Here is a 20,854-nt window from a genome sequence, read left to right on the forward strand (position 1 = left end):
AGCTGACAAAATGGCTGGGCCATGTATTACGAAGTCAATGTTTTGTATTGAGAAAATAAACACTGTTTATTCCATAAGCCTACATATTTAGAGGTTCATTTGAGTTTCTATGATAACTTATTTTATTAATAAATTATACAAATTAATGATTTTCATTGACAATCCAATATGGCCGCCAATATGGCCGCCAAATGTATTGTGAAGGCAGTTTTTTGTATTGAGAACATAAACACTGCTTACTATTTACATTTAGAGATTAATTTGATTGTATATGATTTTTAGTTAATAAATTACGGTATGCAAATAATTGATTTTCATTCAAAATCCAAGATGGCCGCCAATATGGCCGTCAAATCTAAATGCGAGGTCAATGTTTTGTATTGAGAACTTAAACACTGCTTACTATATACATTTAGAGGGTAATTTGATTTTATATGATTTTCAGTTAATAAATTATGCAAATAATAGATTTGCATTCAAAATCCAATATGGCCGCCAAAATGGCGCCAAACGAACCCATGGGACAATTGTTTTCGATGGGAACATCAAAGTTCGTTCATCAGATGCAAATTTTGAATTGGCACTTAAAGAAAAATTTGAGAATTGCTTTCCCATCAAGGAGATAGGCCTAACTATTAGGGATAGTGATAAACCTTGGTTTAATGCCAACATTAGGAAACTTATTAAGAAGCGCAATAAAGCTTTTAGAAATGCAAAACGTCCCAACTACATTTCTCTTAGGAATAAAGTCAAGGAATAAATAAAACTTGCTAAGGCGAAAAATTTCCAGAAATCGGTAACATCCTTACGTGACATTGATCCCCGTAGATGGCATATGAAGGTGGGTTAACTGGTCGAAAAAACCCGCAATCTAAACTGCATGAGAATGTTGTTGTGCAGCAGCTGCAGATAACCTTAATTGTTTTTTTGCTAGAATCTGTTCAGAATTACCTACTTTGAACTTACAAGAGCTGCCTGCCTTTCGACCTGTTTATGCTCCACCTATCATTTATCCGGGCCAGGTCTGCAAATATCTTAAGAAATTGAAAGTAAACAAATCCAAGCACCCTAACGACTTACTTTTGAGGTTAATAAGAGAATGGCAAGTGGAAATTGGCGCCACCTTATCTGATATTTTTAATTTTTGTCTGCGTGATGGTGTTTTCCCCAGTGTTTGGAAAAAGGCTGCTGTGACTCTAATTCCAAAATTTGCAAAAGCGACTAGGGCTGGCGAACACCGTCCAATATCTGTTGAATCCTTTCTTTCTGACTGGATTTCTAAAGATTTTTATCCTCTTTCAGATCCACGACGGTTTGGTAACTCTGAAGGTTGCTCAACCACACACTATTCAGTTCAACTCTGTCATCGTCTTCTCTCGGGTCTTGATAAGTCAGGGATGTGTGGGTCATTGGTGGCGGCATATTTTAGTAAAGCTTTTGACCGCGTCAACCATACTGTTCTGGTCAATAAACTTGTAATTAATAACATCGCCTTACCTGACCTACCCATTATCTGTAGTTTATCAGAACGAACCCAGTGTGTGCGTCTTTTGGTGGTCAGTTGTCAACAATACAATGTGTATCATGCGGAGTGCCTCAACCTCAAGGCACCAAACTTGGCCCAATATTGTTTACTATTTTGGTGAACGATCTTCTGACACATGTCAGTGACCGTTGGAAATTTGTCGATGACTTGACGCTTTGTGAGGTCTGTGGTAGAAGTGAACTTCAACAAGGACATTTGCAACATCACATAAATGAACTGCAGTTATGGTGCAAGGAAAATGATAAGTTGCCCAACCATTAGAAATTCCAGGTCATGCGGGTATATTTCCTTCGTGAAGTCCCTGATTTTCCCTCACTACTGATGGATGGTAGCGTACTTGAGGAGAAACAATGTATAAAATTGCTTGATGTCTATCTTCAACAAGATCTGAAATGGAACACTCAAGCAAAAGAAATTATCTTAAAGTCTTCTCGTCGTATGTTCATGCTCTATTTGCTCCGACGCTATGGTGCCTCACTTGAAGATCTTCTATTTACTTACCTAACATATTTAAGACGTTAGACCATTGCTGGAATATGCAAGGCCTCTCTGGCATAGATCCATTACCAAAGGGCAATCTTATCACCTCGAACTTATCCAGAAAAGAGTGTGTAAGATCATCATGGGTGATATGTACAACAGCTATCAAATGCCCTTAGTGTCTTGGGCCTTCCATCTTTACATGACCGTCGTGAAGCCAGTCTCCTTAAGTTCGGACATAAAATGATTTCCTCTGAGCGCTTTTCTTCACTATTTCCGTTGAACTCTAATTATGTCAACAGGGAGTTTAGACGGGTAAAGGAAAGTTTTTAGAACCTCAATGCAAAACTTCACGTTATGCAATGTCAACAATTCCATTGCTTACTAGGCTACTTAATAAGTTCGACTGAACACTTTGGAAACACTTGGCAATCAATCCATTTTTTCCTGCATTTTTAGATTTTTCCTTTTTATTTTTTTATTGTTGGGTGCTTGTTTGCGTCCATAATTTTTATCTAATATATATATGACTTTTTATTGATTGTTATTATTATCTATTTGTATTTTGAATATTTTTAAATTGTCTAATTATTAAACGTAAACAAAATACCTACCCCAGCGTATAAAAGCAAAGCACATAGCATCATCCATTACTTGTCTGATGATCGGCGTGAAACTTAAAGTCAAAATCAAGCGCATACACAGACGCGACGCCGTCTTGCTTTCCGCGGTGGTGAAAGCACCAAGAAAGCACCCAGAAGACGTGGTTGGATGCGTGACCAAAGAATAATGAGATAGTTCTGACATCACCTTATCTTTGTTGTCGCTGCAAAGTAACTTTTTTTTTCATTATTATCGAATTGATTTCTTCCGTGGTAAGACATCAACGAAAAGGTAAGGCGTACGCGTAGGCGCTATATTATAATTTTTTCGTGACCACCGCGAATACATCGCGCACCGCGATAAAAATTGAATTGTAATTGAAAATTGCTTTCGTAAAGAACCCGAAGAAAGTTACTTCAAATTCAATATTAAGTATGAACAATTAAGGAATTCATTGAATCAATAGACCCTCATAAACACAACAAAGTGAACGTTTATTAGAAATATTCTAGACCTATTTTAAGGACTCAAGGAACACATTTAGATGCAGGCCGCCCGGGCCTCCTCCTGCTATTACCAAGAATGAGCTGTAAAAAACTAAAATTTATAGACGGCGAATGACTTATAAAGCAATTAATAGAGCATGCATCGTACACTAAACGGAAAATTATTATACTTATGTTAGATTTAATGCATTCAAAAATTTCCTTCGGGCGTTGCAGGCCCTCAGGAAATTTTTTCAAGCATTAAATCTAAACTTCGCACAATAATTTTACTACTGTATGGTGTACTATTTCTATTATTTCTACTAATTGCTTAATAATAATAATAATAATAATAATAATAATAATAATAATAATAATAATAATAATAATAATAATAATAAATTTTTTCAAGCATTAAATCTAAACTTCGTACAATAATTTTACTACTGTATGGTGTATTATTTCTAATATTTCTACTAATTGCTTAATAATAATAAGAATAAGAATAAGAATAATACAAAAAAATAAAAATAAACGAAGCAACTGAACAACAAATAAAATGATCAACAATAAAATCATTTATCTGTCTAGCGCCTTCTATTTGTACGTCATCATGATAACACAGACGCGACGCCGTCTTGCTTTCCACGGTGGTGTGAAAGCACCAAGAAAGCACCCAGAAGACGTGGTTGGATGCGTGACCAAAGAATAATGAGATAGTTCTGACATCACCTTATCTTTGTTGTCGCTGAAAAGTAACTTTTTTTTCATTATTATCGAATTGATTTCTTCCGTGGTAAGACATCAACGAAAAGGTAAGGCGTAGGCGCTATATTATAACTTTATTATTTGAAGCTAGATAGGTATTAGGTATCTAGGCCTAGCCTTCTTGTCATCCTCTCTCCACCCTCCTTCCTGCTGTACCTAGGGCCTAGGCTACTATTGTAGTTCTAGCATCCTTCACGCGTAGTCTAGGCCTAGGCTTATAATATAATAACAATAATATGTCGGTCTTGTATAGCGCTTCATGCATAAAACCTCTAAGTATATACATATACTGTACATAGGCCTAGGGCCTAGCCTAGGCTTTAACAGCTTAGGAGGCCTAGGCCCAGGCCAAAAAGAAAACTTCTAGCCTAGGCTAGGCCTAGGCCTATATTGACTTATTGTGTCTCATTGATTGGTCAGTCTTTTGTCAATCATCAGATTAGGCCTGAGGCAAGGTTGCTAGATAGTCAACAGGCTCCAAGCCAAACACACGCCATCTTGCGTCCAAATTTGGCCAAACTTTTTTTCGATATCGGCCAGTAGATTTTGAACGGATAAGTTTAAAATAGTGGGTAATGTCAGTTAAAATTTTTTTAAATGACACGACTAACACGGTGGCCATTACTGTAGTTTGAAATTGAAGAAATCAAAATCATACAGTCAACTCTCCCAATACCGACCACCCTTCGGACCATCCACTTTGACCGGTTTTCCGGATGGACCAGTTTAGAGAACCTCATGTTTACCTACCTTGGTTCCCCGACCTTGAGTCGATAATAAGCCTAGGCCTAGCAAGGTACAGTAGATAGGTACACCACACTGCATCATGTACCGTGTAGGCATACTGACCTGAGATCATCAATTAAAATTCATGTTTTACTTAAATTAAATTTACACAAATCAACCTAATGTGTATCGTTTTTTATAATAAGTGTCAGTGTTATTTTTCGTTCGATCGCCATAATCTGCTTTGCTTCATCGAGGTTGCACACTTAATTGGTTTTGATGCCGCTGGTATAACCTTGGTGGGTCACTGAATGCTAAAAATAAGTGCTAACTTATGCAGCGCCCCCTAAACTGCGTCAGCCAATAGAAAACAGTCAGAGGTGACAGTCAATGTGTCATGTGCAATTGTTTTTATGAAGTCAATAGCCTTTTGTTGGGACCGCTTGTTTTGCCTTAGCGTGAGAATGAATGCAAAATGTGAGAAAAGGATACGTTCCTTTTAAAGAAAACACACTCATGAACTTTTTTTTTATCAGATTATTAAACAAATGAAATCTAGGCTTATTGCAATTAATTAATTAATGCGCTATCGTCGTGTCACATGATCAACACTAACGATCGTACACGTGGTGTTGTTCTGTGATTGATAGTTGTTTTTTGCAGTCAGTCGATGTGTCCCCAATGATTTATTTAACATATTTCGTCAATAAATCATCGTTTTAAACTGGCCGTCCGGTTTTCAGAAGGTAATTTTATTGTTCCGGACTTAAGAATTTGGCCGGAATTGGGAGATCCGGTTTTCAGAAAGTATTTTAATACAGTAAGAATTGGAATGATTTTGGGACTGTAAAAAACGACCGGTTTTGCGTGAAATCCGGTTTTCAGCGTGGTCGGTATTGGGAGAGTTGACTGTACTGTACAGTGAAAGTCTGTTTCACTGTTTTTGTTTTGTTCTTATAATTAATTCACCACTCAAATCAAATGCCCAGCTACTGTACATTATTATTATGCCTATTAATGCTCTTTAATTAGTTGCTTGCATTCATGTAGGCCTATTTCAAATCAAATTATAAAGATTGATCTCAGTGCTAGCACATACCTATTAAAGATTAATGCACTTGTCAATTGTAGTCCCGGGTCCCCCGGGCCATAGCAGGTCACTTGCCGAAACTGAGCCGGGGATGTACACATAGTTGTGTCCCCGTAGTGCCGGGACGTACCTAAAATTTACCCGTAGATGTAACAGGCCTCGAAAGGGCCAGGAATTTTACACGTAGAGTAGCCGAGGTTTCGGGTGTGTAGTCCTAGACTAGTGCTGTCAAACCGGGTCTGGTCCTACTCTAGCCTACACTGGCTTGGCATTCAGTCAACACTGTCTGTTTTGGTAATTAAAAAATCGCTTACCGGTACTTTAGGTTTACCATTTATACCGTTTATAAATTACATAATAAAAATTGAACCTCCAACCTCACAACGCTGAGGACCGAGGTGGCGGCGTGTGTGAGTAGTGTGTTGCGCCAAAAATATGCCAGTACGTGAGCCAAGGCACCTGTTCTACTATTGTAATGTATTCATTTTCTTATTTAGGCCTAATTTCTGTTTTGATATTGAATAAATTCCATCAATCAGTTATTATACAATTAATCAATTATTTTCTTTTTCTATGATCAATCTGTCAATGTGTCTCCTTTTTGTTCGCACTTTTCCAAACTTCCATGCTGCATAGTGATATGCATGCGTAATGCTTCCATCAAGCAAGCTCATCTACTTGGACTAGCTCCTGCCTAGCTCTCGCGTGCTTCTCCAATTTAGACGTAGACTAGATTTACACATGGGTTGGTATATGTTCAAAGGGTGTCCCCACTTGTACCACTCAAGTGTACTACCGGCAACATACTGTAATACAACAAACATACATGCGTCATTTGTGCGTTAGATTCTAGATGTATCTTCCCCAAACTACCAGCCATTGAGTCTGTGGTTCTACAATGTATAATAAAGAAGTTATAAACGCTAGAATGTTACCCCGATTTTGACGAGTATACTCGTCCCTGGCGCCCTCAGTATACTCGTCCCTGGCGCCCTCATGGTGAGTATACTCATCGCTGTCAGCCATCGTGTTAAAGGTTTTTAAAAATATTGAATAACGTACATTGTTGTCGATTACTTTATAGCAGTAATGTAAAGGAGTCACCTGTTAACGAATCTGTTTAATTACAGTGAAAATTACATTAGATAAACTGGTGTTAATACAAAGCTATTAAAACTTTAATAAATACTTTATAACTGTCTTTTATCTAAATTCGCCTCTGAAAAAGTTATTTTTGCAGTTACTTAAAGCAATATATCAATGTCGCAATTAGAATCATAGGCCTTTGATCAAGATAAACAACTTCTCCAGGGTAACTTCGAATAAGTTTCTATCACTTTCCTTGAAATTGAAGGTGCGATCGGACCCGACGAATCATCGCATTGATGATTTATAATGGCACTCTACATAAAAAGCACCTACTGTAGCATTAAAAATTAAGTGGGATATAATAAATTAAATTATTTGATATGTTTTATTATATTCAATCAGAGGTGGCGCCAGGATTTGCCCTGACAAGACAAGGGGTCTGAGGTGTGGGAGGGAGTGATATCCCTGATGAGAGCAAGTGGGCGTGGTCAGGCTTCACTCAAAATGTTTAAAAAGTGATGTGTGTGTGTATATGTATGCTGTCTCTTATACACATCTAGATGTGTATAAGAGACAGGTCTAGCACTAAAGTTTAATTGCGCGAAGGATACAGTACCTAAAAATCGCTAGGTAAATAGGTGTGCGCGTAATCGTAATTGCTGCATAATTGCATTGGTTATATATTAAAGATCAAAGCCTAATTTTCGGCAAAATCTGAGCAGAAATCGGCCCTCCTTTTGCAAGATGCGCAGACGGGTTTCTAGGCCAAATTATTGCGCGAAGGAAAGGTCTACATTCCGCACGCAGGCCATAAACTACTACTCTAAGCTAGTGATCCTTTTGCCTTTAAAATGCAAAAAGCGCTTGCCAAGGGCATGCCTCGCCGAAAATGAGATTAAAAAAGGCGCTAATTGATACGGTTTTATTATTATTAATTACAGCATTATCGTAGCCTTTCTACTTTGCATATCACTTGGGTTTTGGACAGTTATAGGTAGGAGCCGCTAAGTTAATGTGGTTGTTTTGTAAACGGCTATGAGTATGTATGATGAATGAAGGGAGGTCCCATTTTATCTTTTATTCATTAAAACATCGGGGAAATTTAGGTATATAAAATCAAATAAACTAAGAAATTCTCATAATTTAAACTCATCATCATTAAAACTCAGTAAACATTACCAACCTTTTCGTAAAAAAACGTCTCCAGTCTGGCTTGGCCAGTTTGTTTGATTTGATCATTTGATTGATTCCAGAGCGAACAATTCATTGGAAAACTTTTGCGAACGATAGTCCGCCTAAGCTACAGGAATTTATACAACTCAGACTCTCATTCCAGACGTATTGAAAAACTGCTACAAGTATAATACTACTCCACCAGTTTTAAAATTCGTCTGGATTACGAGTCTATTGCACAAATTCCTGCAGCTTAGGGGAGAGATGAAAGTTTTGCGATGCTTGCTTGTTTGTTTTTTCGAGTCGATCGATCAAAAATTTGTTGTCATTCATCGCTGTCTTGTCAACGAACAGTATTGTGGTTTTTAATCAAGGTTTGTAAGTTTCGTTGGTGAAACTGGAGATAAATTATAGCTAATGTATGATTCGAGGCCTCAAGAAGGAAGGCCGATCCTATACTAAGCTTGGCCTCGGGCTAGGCCTAAAGCTAGGCCTAATTCAGTGGTTTGTTTTTTTTAAACCAACAAAATTTTACCGGTCGGCCGTTTATTTTTACCGGTAAAGTTGACGGCTAAACCGGCGTCGGGAGAACACTGCAACCTTTCATGAAGTTGTCAAGTGTCTCTCATGCATAAGACAACCTCTGACTTTACGAGCAAAGGTTTTGAAATTCTACAGTACTGTAGATTGTCTGATAATTTATGGTAGCCAGCCATTGTAGATAGAAATTTGCTAATTAATTGTAAAATATATTCATTTAAAAATGCTACTTACTTTGCCAAAAATATTGTACAGTACATTGCTGGTAGACATTTTTTTAAATCTAAATATTTTGCTATTTATTTTATGAAAGGAAGTTATTTTTATTTAAATTATTTGTTAAATTCTATTTATAGAAAGGAATGGAGACTTTACCAAAAAATACAACAGTGAAGAAGAGGAAACAGTTCATTGGGTATGTTAAATCATTTTGTTCTACTTTATCTTTCTTTCAGTTTTATTTATTGATAGATAGGATATGGTAGAGTCACCTATCAACTACTACTAATCCTATCTTTTAACATGGAAAAAGAAATATTTATTATATTTTCTTCCTGCTCTTACCATCATCACAAATCTAAGATTTCAATTTTCTGTTCATAACAAAGTGGCAAACGTTATCAATTATTTCAATTATTTTTCAGAATTTGATAAGCAATTACATATCAGTCCAATTACTTATCATTTCCTTAAATTACAGTAGTCGTTCTTCTTTCCTGTCATTCAACTACTTTATATAGGTTTTTTTTTTTTACTCCGTATGTGAACCAGAAATTGACAAAGTTCATCCCCTCAAAGTCTTTCAATTTCCTAGAGTAAATTCTTTAATCCATAATATATTAATATTTGATCCTTGAGAATGGTTTTCATATTTGTACAGAAGTTTATCAATTTTCTTTCTTCAAGAATTTTATCCTCAGGTTGTAGACCTTTTTATATTAAAATTGCTTCCATTATTTTAGTCCGAAGGGAATCTGTTGGTTATTCATTCTGTTTGTGGTAATTGCATAAAATCTTCCATGCATTATGTAATGGAGGTCATACTGTACTGTACATTAACCCTTTGAATATTGGTGAATTTTCATACTTGGCTAAAAACCCATCTGAATCCAATTGTTAATCAGAATTGGTTGAGAAATTTTGTTAATCAAATTTAAAAATACTGTACATATTGTACAGTCGTATAGTAAATTTGTACTTACAGTCAATGATAAATTGTTTGCTTACAGTTATAGTATATATTCTTGGTATCTTATTGCTCAAAAATTAAAAATACAATAGCAGCCATTGGCTGAATTGAAGTATTCTTATTACAGTTTAAAAACTAGAAATTGCAAATTGCAAGTGCTACGAAGTACAACTGCATATAAATGTTCTTCAAACAAAATTATTTATGCGAGTCAAGTGAAAATAATGAATAATAAAAATATAACAAATAATATGAGACACGACCCATTGTCTATATTAGAACACTTCTCATTGGGTAACAAAGTCGTAATTTTTCATTTTTGTCAAAAAGTGTCCATAGTGGTGAATTATGGTTTAGGTTTTTTTTAATAAAGTTTCAAAAATTTCTATGTATGTGGAAAATATAGTTGATTTAACCAAAGGTTAAAATTTTTATTTTGAAGACTGCATAATCTAGGAAGTGTACATTTTTGTATGGGGCAAGTTTCCAAGGGCGGGTTTTCTAGGGGCGAGTTGACTGCCAAAGAGTGTTGCCAAAGTTATTATTATTAGTTGTTATTACAAAGTGTTATTTGATCACAAGTGCGAGACATCGCAAGTGTGAGCCAGCAAGCCATGACGTCATGACAATAGATACGAGACGTTACTCAAGTTGTGCGAGGTATCGGCTGAGATTTGTGGAGTACAATTCAAAAAACAACTATAGGTCTAATAATGAATTATTGTGAAGTTAAATAGACAATGTTAGCTATCAAGGAGCGACGTTGTTTTTCATTGGGACCTTCGTCTCTTCAAGGCTAGGCCTATACCATCCTAGCTAGTCTAGGCCTACAGAGTAGGATAAGGCTAGCGCGACATGCGGACATTGGTACGTGTTGGTTAGTCTACAAACGTCGCCTAAAGTAATTGATTTTACCCGGCAGAACAAAAGAAGGAAACTCCGCTTTTCAGTCATCTTTAGGCCCTTGTTTTTTGACAAACAATTACCTTTCAGAGGTCAAATTGCTGTCAAGAATATGAATTGGCTGCTTCGCAGCAATAACAATGCACAAAACCAATAAAAGAAATACAAAATACAAAAATCTCAATAATCTCAATATAAAAGATTAAATATTAAAATATAAAGACCAAATCAAATTAATATTAAATACAATTAAAAATTAAGTTCAACAATTGCAAAAAAGAGGAACCATTACACAAAAACCACAACCATTAAAAACAGACGATACCTAAACCTAATTGAAAAACAGTAAATACAATTAAGGATTAAATACAACATAAAAAAAACATACAAATTTGACAGAAAAAAAGACACATCATGCACTCTTTGTATTTCATTAGAAATATAGAAAAGTTTTTTTTTTAATTCATTTGAGATTGTAGAGTAATTTAAAGGGGCCAGCATATGAGAAAATAAGATTAGGTGTTAATAAAATATCCATGTCATCATGTAATAACATAAGTTTAACTTTAGGTGTTGATAACAAGTTAATTACTATAGTTTCATCTATTTCTTATGTGCTGATTAAGCCTAAACATTTGCTACTTGTTAAATGTGCAAGCTGTGTTTTCTTTTGTTTTCCTGTCCTTGGTGCAAACAATGCCTACCTGCTTCCTTTTGATATGTAAAATACTGTAGGCCTACCTAATTTTCAAGTCAACAGTAAAGAAAATAATAAAGCCAAAGTCATTTAAGGCAGAACCTTGTTAAAAAATCAAACTATAATTTCAAGAGCTCATATTTCAGAAAAAAAACAGGACGGGACAGGTTCTCGGCCGGCCAAGATGGCCAAGCAAGGCGGCGATGGAATCGAGCATACACTAGCTTCCTACAGTACAGCCAAATAATATTGCAACATTTACTACGCGTAAATGTCGTAGACATAACGTAAGATTTGCGTATGTGTAGGCCATGTAGGACGTAGAATAAACAATCCTCTACACGAACCTTACGCGTAGAATGTAGTTCAGCAAACGTACGTTGTAGGGCTAAGATGAACGTAGGCCGCGAACCGACCTAACGTAGGGACACAGAATTGTTTATGTTTTTGTTGGTTCAGTCTACCGTTATAATTTAACATGAATAAACGTTGTAGTGTACAACTGAATTAAGATAAAACAGGTATCGTCTAATTGCAAGTGTCTTGTGTATTTTATTGTTCTAAAGTTTAGCTTTTACAATTTAAGATAATTATCCTAATTAATATGTTCATCTGTTGGTTACCTTAACAAGGTCTATGCGCTGTGCTTGTAGATAACCATGTGTAAGCCTACGCTCACTCTGTATCTTCTCGCTATCCTTCAAAACGTCTAGCTACCACATAATACTACTAGAATAAATTCCAGTTTTTGTAATACATATTCCTTGATCAGATGAGATAGCATATTTACAAAACTGATATAAATAGTAATACGCAAAGACACTATATCTATGGAAAAAAATAAACTAGTTTTGCTGAAGCAACCTGATATACCAACAAACAACGAGCACATGGGATGGAATGTAAGTGCGTCAGAAAAAAACTTGGTCGACTGCCAAAAAAAGCATGCAGGGCAAAAGGTTACCGCTAGCATTTGCGCTTTCTAGTCAAAGCGGCAATAAGTCAAAACAGCAATTACCAAACCGGCTACACTTTTTTTTATTACTGTAGAACAGCAATGGACCAAAACGGCAAGAAACCAAATAAATAAATAAATACAAATTAAAAATACAGACAAAATGAGGATTTAATAATAATAATTATTATTATTAATTATTATTATATTTTACGTGTTACTGTATGTATTACTAAATACCAGCAATCCACAAGGAAGATTCAAGCCGATCTAGAGGCAGCGTGAAGTTGGCCCTCATCCAAACAACAAATCACCTGCCACTAATCTAGGTGAAAGGTTAAACATGTGCTTCATTTTGTTTTGCGTCAATTTTTACTTGCTTTCTACTTCCTCTGAATACTCAATTATTTGTCTATGTGGTAATAAATTTATTACATAAAATGTTTATTAATTATTGCTTTAATTTTTTATGAATTATTATTAACATATGCAAGTTAGGTAAATAAATTAAAAGTTGAAAGTTTAAATCGCCTTTGTGCTAGCGTGATAAGAAACCATTCAACCGAACAGAGCGCGACTCTGACACTTGAAACATGAGATGGTATGGAGCACATGGTTTGTTCCCAACTGTAAACATCGACTGCATTACGGGTATAACGACAAAGAAATTTATTACACCGTGGTTTTAAAAGTCTTAATAAAAATATAAAAGACGAACTAAAACAAGCTGTGGTTTTATCATAAAAAATATTGCAGTTAGGCGTAGGCTATACTGCTGTAATAGTTTATCATCACCATAGCGACTGAACCGAAACGACCCAACCAGGACCGAAATGACACTCACTAATTGAGAGGGCCTAGCTAGGTCTAGGCAGACTCCAGATCAACAAGTTTGCACTTACCAAGGATTTTGTCAATTTCTTGGTAGTATGGGCAATCTTTTCGTTCCCTGCCAGACCTGTCTCTTATACACATCTGTAAATGTCGTAGACATAACGTAAGATTTGCGTATGTGTAGGCCATGTAGGACGTAGAATAAACAATCCTCTACACGAACCTTACGCGTAGAATGTAGTTCAGCAAACGTACGTTGTAGGGCTAAGATGAACGTAGGCCGCGAACCGACCTAACGTAGGGACACAGAATTGTTTATGTTTTTGTTGGTTCAGTCTACCGTTATAATTTAACATTGTTGCATTTGGTGCACGTGTGAATTGGGTAATTGGTTCACTCCTGCAGTTTGGAGCGAGCAAAACAAAATTACAGTGGCATGTGCAATGCCGAAAACCTGTTATACTAAGCCCATCTGTATGATTCTTGTGAAAAATTAAAAAATTTAGCAACTATTTCATTCACATCCAATAGCGAGTAACTTCCCAAATTACCAAAGTTGTTTTTAGTTGTGAGAAAAAGTTCTGCTGTCATAGGGATTGAACCCCTGACCATCAGGTGATTAGAAAACAAGCATTTTCACCACTACCTATACAACTTCACTCTAGAGGAGTCTGAAGATTTTTCTTACCACATTTTTATAGTTTGTTTTTTCATGTATTCATTCATTCTGGTTTATTATTAAAAACAACAAAAATTGACATTGCAGTATTGAACTGAATTGCGTCAATCTAACAAAATTAAGCAAGACAACACAGTATATATACATATAAAAAGTATACAATATAAACATTTCAAAGATAAAAATTGCAACAATCACAAAAGACCACATGCTCATGAGCAATGAAAAAATCAAGTCAAATAAAAAAAATTACCATAAAATTGATTCTTAAAAAAAGATCATTAAGAAAAAACAATAGAATTACAATTAAAATTTACAAAATTGAGATAAAATTACATTAATACAAAAATAGAGGAAGGGAATGTCAATTTAATTTAATAATATGTAGAAGACAATTGAGTGGAGTTAAAAATAATTTCAAATATAAAAATATGAATTATTGCAGCTTTAGTATAAACAGTTGTCAACAGTTTGTAAAGGGCAAAGATGATTTCTAAATCTTTCGGTTCAACACACATATACAGTAGATATATCATTGCTATTTCTCAAATTAATATGAGTTGCTATGTTACGACGAGGTGGTAGATATTCAGGCAATGCCCTGGGGACAGTCAATCCAAATTTACAGACCAGCTTGTATCTCCCATCACTGAGTCTGCAGATTGAATCGTTTTAGGGAGGCGGTAAGTATACCGCCGACCTAACACAATTCGACAAAATATTTGTGTTTGTATTGCATGTTGCACTAGTTCACACAAATGTACTGATTTTCACATATTAAATTTAATTTTCTTAGTGACACATGTAAGCTGCACTACAGTGATTCTCCACTCAAGATCGTGCGAGGAGAGGGGCAATACTTGTACGATGAGAAAGGGGGAAAATACTTGGACTGCATCAACAATGTTGCACATGGTATGTATAATATCTTATGCCTAAATAAGTGATGCCCACTTTAAAATGCCTGCATAAGTGATGCCCACTTATGTAGTAACTGTTTAGCTTTTTCATTTGCTTAACTTCTTGCATTTAAATAAAATCATACATAATAATTATAGGCAATGATAATTACGTGTATAGAAAATCCTTAAATGACCAAGAAGAATAGCACCTGAAATGTCCAAAAAACAAACAAACGTGTTGTCCTACAAACAAGTTTGTTTACATACACTTTGCACTATTGCTTTGTGAGACCTTACCAAGAATGTCCAAGGGGCCAGTGCTTAAAGTTTGGTCTATTTAGCGAAATATGAACATGAATCCATATAAAAGGTCCACACTCACCAGCTACTAATTAGACATTTTTTGTGTTTGATAGTTTTGTAACAAGTGACATTGAATAAAATTAAAAGTTTGGTGGATAAAGTTATTAATTGAGTTATATTCAGCTTACTTTCCATTTTGAATGGTCAACCTTTAGTGGTAATCATTGATAGCTAAAAAGGTTGATGGTGATAGTGCAGTCCCTAAACAAAGGAAGCATACATTTCCATTATGTACCAATTAATATTCTTTTTTGTTTTTGTTTTTATGCTAAAAGACCAAACTTTTAATTGTTCTATTGAAATTTGGGGTTATTTTGGGGGGTTTTTTGTACATATTGTATTGTTTAAAAAGCATACATAAAAAAATATTGAAATTTTATTTTATTTTTGTTGGTAGGTAGAAAAATTGGTCTGTATAGTTATATTTTTGTAATTGGTTATTAAATGGTTTGTAAATCATTTTAGGAATTGCTAATTAATTATATTTTTGTAGTTGAATTTATAATTGAATAAAATGTAAATAATAAATTTGATTTAATTCATGTTTAGGTAATTGATAATTTATGAATTTTTTCACTTTATTGTCTAATGAATTGCTTGTAAATTGTATTTTTGTTGTTGAATTTTTAATTCAATTAAAATTAGTGATATTGAATGGAATTTTTAATGAATCACTTTTAAATAATATTTTTGTAAATTTTAAAATTAATTATTTAATGTATTGTAAGAAATCAATTGAATATCGCCTTCAAATAATTACTGTATATTATTCAAATTATTTATTGTTTTCAATATATTATTGAACTTTTTTAATACTTTGCCTTTAAATAATTATTCTAATTATTTATTTTTTCAATATATTATTGAACCTTTTTTTTATGCTTATTATCTTTTATTTTTGTATCTTACATTTGTATTTTGTTGTTTTGATCATTGTTTCTTTACTTATGTTTGCCTTGGAGATTTCTTGATAGTGTTCACTTTTGGTAATCCTTGGAGGACTTTTGGTTGTATTTTTCTTCATCCTGAAATGTAATAAAATAATAAAAAAGACGGACTGTTTGTACAGTAGCTGTACTATAATTTAACACAATAGGTTCTCAATTTGACCTAACTGTCAGGTCAAATATATTCAAAGCAACCTGTAGGGCATTAAAGTCAGGAAGTTATAGAGATTCTTATACTGTATAAAAAATATTTTTAAAAAAATAAGTGTTTAGTGATGTTGCACTCATTCCATGAAGAAAATATATAATGTGTCATTTTGGTTGTTCTAATGAATACACTCTCATTCCATACACATTTTTATTGTAATTGCATGGGTTGGTATTTAGAATACTTCCTATCTTTACTGGGATCATTAACAGTCCTTTTTGCATAAAGTAGCATCTATAGGTGGTGATGCATTGTAAAAATATCAGGCCTACAGGTAGATGTATTTGGTTTGTTTTGAATGTAGGCGCTGTTGGGATTAGTCCCACACAATTTTTCTATTAGGTTCACAAAGAATGGGTCCAGATTTTCTTATATTTGTGTAAAATGGGTCAATTTTTAAGGAAAATAGTCCACATTATTTTAATTACGCGTAAAGTGGGTCCACCCTGATATTGCTCCACACAGTTTAAAAATCCTGGCTACTGCATTGGTTATCGGAATTAAATCTGTTATCTACAGGTATTAAAATTTGTGTATACTGTAGATGCATCAATGTTTTTAACATACTCTGTAGACTTAACAGCCTTAGCGAGGTCTAAGATTGCCGAAGTACAGTACTGTACTACACAGATGACAGACAGGAGTAGCGGTTTACCAGGGTAGCTCAGACATGAAGAGACCCTTAGGGGAGAAAAAAGTTACTATACGGCTAGTCCACACATCAAGCATTTGAGACTCCGGTATAAAGCGCTATATAAGTCAAACTACATAATACATTAATTTTTTTTTGCATGAGTATGCATTCACATGATTGCGTAAATGTATTTTGTTGCATTTTTGTTGTGTGAATTTGTAATTAGAAAACCACAATATAATGAACGACTTGACTTTTCAACAAAGACTTTCGAAACCTGGAACCAGTATGAACTGGTTTAAAGTCAGACAATACTGGGATGCCTGCCAAGTTGTTGGGCAGTTTGTTATGATGTAATTTGCTTTCCGTCTATTTTTCTCGTGACCCTTGGACCTTATACAAAGCTATCACAGATAGGATTGCTCCAGTACATGACTGAAGCATTCACATGACTGAAGCATTCATGTGTGTACAGAGAAATACAATGGTGAAAGTAGGGATTCAAAATACACTGATTTAATTTTATGCTGCTTTAATTTTTATGCTATAAACTGGTCTACCTACAAATATAAAAATAGAAACACCACTGGAATATATAATAAGTAGTGTCAAACTTGGTAGTCATCTCATAACCAAATATTTTTTTACAATAAATATTGACATTTATGATACTATGATACTGATAGCGAATATTTGCAGTACACACATAAATAGATTTGTGTTACCGAAAATAATCTCTGTTGTTTATTTGCCATTTAAACCTTCAAATAATTACATTAATGATAACACTTAGATCTTCATTGATTGGTATACAGTTCTAGGTCAATTTTATCTTTGTTGACAGAATATACAAATATACTCTTTTTTCCAAGGTTCCGAAGCAATACAATCATGATAAATATAAAGATAGATTGCTGTGCAATTATGCTAATAATAGAGGTTATGCACACTACCGGAAGATTTTATTTTATGTCAAATCTCACCCAACCAACAGCAGGTAGCCCATCACTTACAGAATAGGAAGAATGAAATATAAATACTGTACATGTATGTGAAGATATATAAATGGAATACTCAAGTACAGAAATCATAAACACATAACAGGCAAAAAAATAACAATAGCAAAAACAATTTTAAAAATCATTAAAAACAAAATTTAAAGTGAAGCAATAGAACAGTAAGAATGACGATGATGGTACTTATAAATTATAATACAGGATGCAATGTTAATGAATATAAAGAACGTATAGACACAAGGCTGAGTCGATATATTAACACAGTAAGTATGGGCTATAATAAAACATAGATTATAAATATTTTTTATGATTTATCTTAAATTATTTTAAAACAGATGTATGAATTATTCACCAGAAAATATCTGATCTCATGCAAGATGTGTTATATAGTAGTTGATAGCCTATGTTGTCAATAAGCATGCACTATTTAGGGAAAATAATGTCTTCCACCAAAGTAAAACGAATCTTATTATCATTTTCAGTTGGACATTCTCATCCAGATGTTGTAGAGGCCGGTGTAAAGCAGATGCGTTTACTGAATACAAATTCGCGTTTTCTTCATGACAATCTCGTAGAGTATGCAGAGAGAATCACAAGTACACTGCCTGAGAAACTATGCATCTGTTTTATGGTCAATTCTGGGTATGTATGCTTCATTCACCAAACTTGAATTTTGGGTCTCCATATTATTTCTCACTGGGGAGGTTGAGTCTGTCTTATACTGTATTCCTAATACTGTTCCTGGTATAATATAAGTTTAGTTTGTGTACAAGTAATTAATGCTGGTATAATTATGGATGGCCTGCTTCAATTATGGTGTGTATGGACTGCCATTTAGACTTCTATTTATAGTAATAGTTACCCACATTGAGATTTCAAGTCACTTCTAACTTTGTTAAGTCAATTAAATATAGAAACCTAAATAGGATATTTTATTATTTGGACATTAATTCACATGAGATGGTTTTACATAATAAAAGTAAGCATAACTTTTAGACTAACCTACATACACGTTGTCACACTCATGGTACAATCAACCATAAATTGGACCAGGTATAATTTTATAATTCAAAAATGTTAATATTTCAATAATTGATTATAATAAGTGATTATTTTCATAATTGTTTGATTTCAGATCTGAGGCAAATGATCTTGCCTTGCGCTTAGCAAGGGCCCACACTGGCCACCATGATGCTATAGTCCTAGACCAGTAAGTACTTTCTTTGTTAATGCTATTTGAATGCTATATTATGTTTATAAAAAGCTATTTTCCTAGACTAGTATTTAATGCTTTCTTCATGAATACTATTGATTGGTATTGTTCTAGACCCCGACTCAGATCCAGGGTTCACCCTGACTATCGCACAGATGGGTTCATAGGTGTAGGTCCACAGTGACAAACACTTAGCCGGTCTGAGGATTTTAAAGCAGATTTTAGGCTAATTTTTATCATTTCTATTAAAAAGGAATAGTATGAACATGGGGGGTGTGCTCTATACTTTTTAAATTTTAATCTCATCCTGACCTTCGCCGCACTGCGAATGGTGCGAAGGTCTGGATCCACGCATGTAGACCAGAGTATTTATTTTATTATGCTATAAATTGCGTGCTGTTCCTAGACTAGTAAATACTTTTTTTCACCAATGCTATTTGTTGCTGTTGTCTAGACCAGTGTAAGTACTTTGTCAATGCTAAATAGATTGTTATTGTTCTAGACCAATAGGTACTCACTATATCATTGCTCTGAATGCTGATTGCCCTAGACTAGCAAGTACTTACGTAATCAAGTACTTTTCTCATTTAATAATTGCCCTTCTTTATTGCCAATGTGGCTGTCATTTGTTGTCACTGCAAGTGAATCTTGGTCACTGTTTTTATGTCTCTGTAACTATTGTTTAACTTTTAACCACATATTTCTTTGGCTGTCTTCAGGTTCTCCAATTTTTCTTTCTAGATCACTTAAATAATGATCACTTAATTTGTGTTTGGATATCTGTTTCATAAAAATAAATCAGCAGTAGGAGGTTGAAATTACATTGATTAGGATAGACCAGTGGCATATGTAGGGTGCACCCCCACCTCACTGAAAATGTTCAAAGCAAAAAAATCAGGCTCAAGTAGTTAAAAATCACCTCATGTCACCTTATTTCTCCCCGCCCTCACTTAATCATCGAGCCTCCACTTCACCTTTGTTCCTTTCCTATCATCAAAACCCCCCCCCCACCCAATTTCAAGACTAGATACACCACGGGAATAGATACAGGCATGTTGATTTACTTAACAAGTTTATTAAGTATTTGCTGTGGTTAGCTTGTGTTTACCTATTGAGGGGTGTGTACTGATTAAACCTACAGGTACCTCAAGTCATAGCATCAATTAACTCTTAACAATAATCCATTCTCTTGACTATTTACACAGTGCATACCATGGGCACGTGTCAACCGTAATGGACTTGAGCCCGTATAAATTCAACCAGCCATGGGCCAAAGGCAACCACCATAAAGAATGGGTGCATGTTGTAAGTATTTTCTTTTCCATCTGATTGCTGACCTGGAATATTCAAATTTTACAAATACTGTTGATGCTGAGCAGCTAACCCATCTTGAAACCAAATAAATAAAACAGCAAACATGAGGCTTGTTGTGGCAAAATGGCTAAGTTGTAGCAAAAATTAAAATTCAAGTTATTGGTATTTTCAGATACCTGAGTATGTGATCTATAAAATGAGGGGTCATTCATTGAAATTGGACATTTCAAGCCTAAGTTATTGGAAAGTGAAAGTACAGCACTCTTAGAGTCAAGATAAACATGATTTTGAGTAATTGCCTTCCAAAGTTATTTGTGCATACATTGTTTGATAGAATTAACTATCTAAATAACATTAAATAGACGATTTGTTGACCACTTCCAGAACTAATACTTTGTTTGTTTGTTTAATTTATTCCTCCACACACATGAACATAAGAACATACATTCCAAAAGCTTAATAGTAAAACCAACTAAGAATAAAAGTACATTACAAAATAA

At 34.5% G+C, this 20,854-nt stretch overlaps 1 protein-coding gene across 4 annotated transcripts in view; it reads left to right on the top strand.

Annotated features, from left to right (window-relative positions):
• The first annotated feature begins 2,759 nt into the window (after positions 1–2,759).
• LOC117112332 (5-phosphohydroxy-L-lysine phospho-lyase-like) overlaps positions 2,760–20,854 on the top strand; it is a 30,287-nt gene continuing 12,192 nt past the window's right edge. For 2 of the 4 annotated variants that reach the window (XM_033255404.1, XM_033255407.1), the window contains exons 1-6: positions 3,749–3,929; positions 8,857–8,915; positions 14,554–14,672; positions 18,310–18,469; positions 18,963–19,037; positions 20,246–20,345. In XM_033255404.1, coding sequence (XP_033111295.1) covers positions 8,863–8,915; positions 14,554–14,672; positions 18,310–18,469; positions 18,963–19,037; positions 20,246–20,345 — 507 coding nt within the window. In that variant the 5' untranslated portion in view covers positions 3,749–3,929; positions 8,857–8,862. Of the gene's footprint in view, positions 2,921–3,748; positions 3,930–7,533; positions 7,782–8,856; positions 8,916–14,553; positions 14,673–18,309; positions 18,470–18,962; positions 19,038–20,245; positions 20,346–20,854 lie in introns of those variants that run through there. The other 2 variants (XM_033255405.1, XM_033255406.1) reach the window with 2 other exon arrangements.

The sequence above is a fragment of the Anneissia japonica genome, unplaced genomic scaffold (assembly GCF_011630105.1).
Source record: "Anneissia japonica isolate Jap-2015-1 unplaced genomic scaffold, ASM1163010v1 scaffold581_len1011336_cov187, whole genome shotgun sequence".
Taxonomy (NCBI): Eukaryota; Metazoa; Echinodermata; class Crinoidea; order Comatulida; family Comatulidae; genus Anneissia; species Anneissia japonica.